Source organism: Magnolia sinica, unplaced genomic scaffold, assembly GCF_029962835.1.
Source record: "Magnolia sinica isolate HGM2019 unplaced genomic scaffold, MsV1 ctg250, whole genome shotgun sequence".
NCBI lineage: Eukaryota > Viridiplantae > Streptophyta > Magnoliopsida > Magnoliales > Magnoliaceae > Magnolia > Magnolia sinica.
Genome location: NW_026682794.1, coordinates 67,289 through 71,827, shown reverse-complemented (window position 1 = coordinate 71,827; position 4,539 = coordinate 67,289). Strand labels below are relative to the sequence as shown.

General features: G+C 37.3%; 1 protein-coding gene across 3 annotated transcripts; it reads right to left on the bottom strand.

Annotated features, from left to right (window-relative positions):
* Positions 1-397: 397 nt before the first annotated feature.
* LOC131236170 (transcription factor SRM1-like) lies at positions 398-2,406 on the bottom strand. 3 transcript variants are annotated; one of them, XM_058233302.1, is made up of 2 exons: positions 2,254-2,406; positions 398-847 (listed from the first exon to the last, which is right to left on the bottom strand). In XM_058233302.1, exon 2 carries the CDS (start codon positions 800-802, stop codon positions 413-415), a length of 390 nt encoding a protein of 129 aa, XP_058089285.1. In that variant the 5' UTR covers positions 803-847; positions 2,254-2,406; the 3' UTR covers positions 398-412. The 3 variants fall into 3 exon arrangements, with proteins under 3 accessions (XP_058089285.1, XP_058089283.1, XP_058089286.1); XM_058233300.1 differs by lacking the exon at positions 2,254-2,406 and adding an exon at positions 966-1,892; XM_058233303.1 differs by lacking the exon at positions 2,254-2,406 and adding an exon at positions 1,141-1,892.
* Between the last annotated feature and the right edge of the window lie 2,133 nt (positions 2,407-4,539).

The window sequence follows — 4,539 nt, the reverse complement described above, 5'->3', positions numbered from 1 at the left end:
TGGAACAATTGCAAAAAATAAGCTACTTTAGGACCCTGACCATCTAGATATCATGAGCTTCTGAAGCAGAAACAGAAGCTTAAGTAGAAGACTCATGCAACTCTAGTCCATAAGAGACATGAAATAGAAATGAGTTTTCATTAGGATTCCTAGAAACAACTTGAACTTTCCAATTCCAACTGACCATTCAATCCAGTCTTTAAATCCACATCATAAGCCCCAACTTCTCTAAATAGCATAATATTTAATTGGAGACGTGCATATCCACTAATCAATAAAGTAATGCAACAGTAACGAATCTATATCCAAAAATATTTTCAGAATTTTCTCAACAGAAATCTATCTTTATACTCGCAGAGCAATAAGGAGAAAAGAAGAAGAAGAAGAAGAAGAAGAAGAAGAATGGCATGAGTTACCTATGTTCATCTTCCGTCCAAGCTATTCCCTTCCGGCGTTCTTGATCAGACCTCGACGCTTTCCCGCCATGGCTGGAATCATTCTGAAAATTCCCAAAATGGGCAGCTTTCCTACCAGCCCCTCCTTCACCCTCATGGTCGGCTGAACCCTCTGATGAAGATGCATAACAAGGCAAAGGCACAAGACCAGCCTCGATGTTGTTGATGTCTTCCACTAAAAGCTCATAATGTTGTTTGATCTCGTCGATGGTCTTCCCCGGCACAGCTGCGGCGATCTTCTCCCAGCGGTCACTGCAATCCTCAGGATATGACACCAGGGCTTCCTCAAATAAATTATCCTGCTCCCTACTCCACGAGGAGCCGCTGCTTGTCTCATCAGCGCTCATCTGGCTTTGTTCGAATCACCGACCATAATCCTCACAGAAACGAACCTGCCCAAGTACTCTATCTAAGCAAAGATCCTCTCCAAAACCATGAATACACATAAAAAATTCCAGAATATCTCTTTCAAGTAGTTTTCTGAATATTTTGTTGGGGTGGCATTCATACCTGCTGGGTAATTGGCAGGATAGAAATATTTACATAGTAAAGGCTTGTGAATTTCACAACTTAGAGATGCAGTCAAGAACGGGTGTCAGATTCACAAAAGGAACCAAACAGAAAACACAGAAGGCCAAGAGAATTGCACCCAAACAGAGAAGAAGGAGAAATCGAGTGTAATTACGTTGCAAAAGAAATGGGACTTTCTTGAAATGCCATGGAAATCATGGAAACCCAAGACTTATGCTGAAAAAGACATCGAAGCTTCAGTTGGGCAGCAAGAAAAATCCAATTGCTAAAACAGAAGTAATGAATTGGAGCTCTAAGCAAGAACGAAAAAAGGCGTTACAAAGGGGAATTCAATGGAAAGGAGAGTTAGGGTTTGGGTTGTGGAGATGAAAGGGACCTCAACAACCAGCCAAACAACCTTGTGTCTATTAATGGTAAGAAAGGGTACTCTGAAAGTGAAATCCTGTCATCAAAAACCCCCTGAAAAGCAGTCTTTACAGCAAACACCCTCAGAAATTAACACCCAAAAAACAAAAATCTAAGTTTTTTAACCCTGACAGTAAATAAAATCTAAACACTACCTTTTTACCTTGTTTTCACTCTTATCTTTACTAATCAAAATCCAAACAGTCAAATCCCTATCTACTTCATTTTCTTTTCTTTTCTTTTTTGCCTTTCCAGCCCCTGTATGATGAAATCTTGTCTTTTTCTTACTGTTTAAACCCCAACAGTAAAAACCCACCTCTAGATTCCCTTGCTTTCACTGACCAAGACCCAAACACTTCACCCCACTTCATAATACCTTGGTTTCTACCATAGCAGTAAAAACCCACCTAAAAATGTCTCCCCTTTTCTACTATTCAATCCCTCAGATTTAAAATTTTAACTGATTAGGACCCACAAACAGCAAAAACCAAACTATCTGATGCCTTAATTTCTTTCTTTAACAATGACATAAACCCAACTCCAGATTCCTTTCCTTTTACTCTTAAATGCCTTATATTTAAAAGAAAATCGCTGATTAAGACCCAAAACAAAACAACAACAACAACAAAACCCAGTTGGTGGTAGAGATACCTCGGATTTTTTCAGCGGTGAAGATTAAAAAAAAAAAAAAAAACCCCACCTCCAGATTTCTACCTTTTAACAGTTTAAGCCCTGAGATTTAAAAAACAAAAAAAAAAAAAAAAAAGCTGATTAAGCTGACTGAAAAAGTAGAAAACCCATCTCCAGAATCCTCGCTTTTTTACTCTTCAGATCCTGTAATTTGGAAAAAAAAAAAACTCACTGTTGAGATTAAAGCAAAGCCTAACTTCGGGGTAATCGTCAGCCGTTTTTCGTCGTCTGTTAGGACGCGCATTGCGTACTACCCCGCCTAAGCCCATCTCTCTAGCCACGAATGGGCAGTTCTATGGCGGGCCCACCGTGACGTATCTGTTTATCCACGCCGTCCATCCCTTCTCTCGTGTCATTAAAAGTTATATACACAAACATAAGCAGATCCAACACTCAAATGTACCACACCAAATAATAAGCTTGGGTTGTATTAAATGCATAGAGTACTAAACTCAAAAGTCATCTGTGATATGATACACGTGAGCGTTAGATTTACTTCATTCCTGCCCTCATATTTCAAAATGATGCGAGAAAAGAAATAAACAGCATAAATAAATAAATATATTATAAATATGTTATGGTGGGCTCACCCACTTAACTGGGCATCCGTGGCTAAAGCCGGGCGGGGTAGTGGCAATCTTCATTCCTTCTGTTTCCCGTAAATAGAAACAACACCTTCTGCATTAGTAATATTTTTGAATGATAATATAAATTCAAATATATGGTTTTTTTTTCATGCATTCGAGCTCATCCCTATGTTTGTAAGAAGTCTAAACCGTGCATCTGATCAGACTTTTAATATTCACCAAACATATCAACTATCATTATGATCATAATCATGTTTTGGAAATAACACAGGGATTAAAATACCGTCCCTAATGAAACATATATATTAATTTCTTGTGGCCCATATTAGTTTTTGAAATGGATTTCTCCCCAAGGTCTCCGATTGTGTACCTTGGAATGGACCACCTGAGCTGAGCTTTGGAAGGTTTACACCTGTCCTGGTGCTAACACCTAGGCCAATGAAATACGACCACGCATCAATATCATGTACAAATGATGAAAATTTTACTCGTGTACTACGGATGTCTTTTATCTCATATCACGTTGTGAAAGCATTGCGGCGCGGGGAGGTACATACATCAACAGTTGAAGCACTGTGATAATTGACACGTAGTTGTAATGTGAGTGTCATGTGTGGTTGAAGTACTGCATTTGACAAGTATATAAATGACTATCAAGACCGGATCCGATGGCTATTTGAATATGCTTGACTAAGCTGTTTAACACAATCTTATACAAAACAGAGTTCTTCACAAAATATATTACTATTTTCATGATAAGTATGGAAGTTTGAAAATTATATTCTTCTCATAACATAAAAAGTAAAAATACATTGTGAGGAATCTAAGTCCAACAAGAAGGATCCCGTGACAACTAAGAGATCTAAAAATGATTTCATACAACAACCTTGGAAGATCTCTTTTAGTTGGAAAGATTGAAAAATGATTTTGTACCATAACATTTAGGCATCCTATGATCGCCAAGATTAATGGAAATTCAAAAAGGGTTTGCCGCCTTCTAAGCTATATAAGGAGCATACGATGAAGAGCTTGGGCCACACCAAACAGAATTTCTCCATATAGCGTAACGCTTCTTATCCTATTTTAGCTTTACATTCCTCCACTTCTATCTAGCCACATTGCAGAATGTGCAAAACTTGAATTAACTTAGATTGTTGTTATCTAAGATTATTGTTATAACACACATAAGAATAGTATAAATATTTATAATCTATTGTGATCATATTCTTAATCAACCGAGTCCTTGCTTTGATCATTCCCCAATCATATCTATTGACCATTCACCTTGATTATCTTGTTTATACATGCGATCATAGGTATTTATCTTTTATTTATTTCTCTACTTGTTTTGTTCATCTATTAATTGCATTGAGCTTCGAATATAAATTAATAAAATTAGCATTACCAACATTTAATTTTTATCTTTTTCATCACTGTATCATTGAAATACAAAGCGTAAATCACTCTTGAAAGAAATGTGTAAAAAGCTCCCATTCCATGAAGACTAATCCCTCTCCTTCTAACTTGCCTAATTGTTGTAGCAATTAGTGCTTAGGAAGGTAGATGATCTCTCGTATCCCATATAATCGGCCTATCTCAATGCTTGTACCAAGCATTCAATCGAATTCAACTTAAGTACCACTCTAGCTACCCATACCATCTTAATTATACATGTTTAACCAAAGTATGAGAGTTTGTTAACACATGTTGCCTTTGTTTGATTGAATAAAGAACGCATGTGGAGCGGCTGTATTTTGGGGATTCAGGAATAACACGAGAGGGATCATCTATCAGACGTGTTGAATGATACTCATTCACAACCATGGACCCCGCACATCTTCAACGTATGTTATGATTATTTTTTTACCAAT

Excerpts from the sequence above, each read along its gene's own strand:
- LOC131236170 (XM_058233302.1), bottom strand. The coding sequence starts at position 802 with ATGAGCGCTGATGAGACAAGCAGCGGCTCCTCGTGGAGTAGGGAGCAG.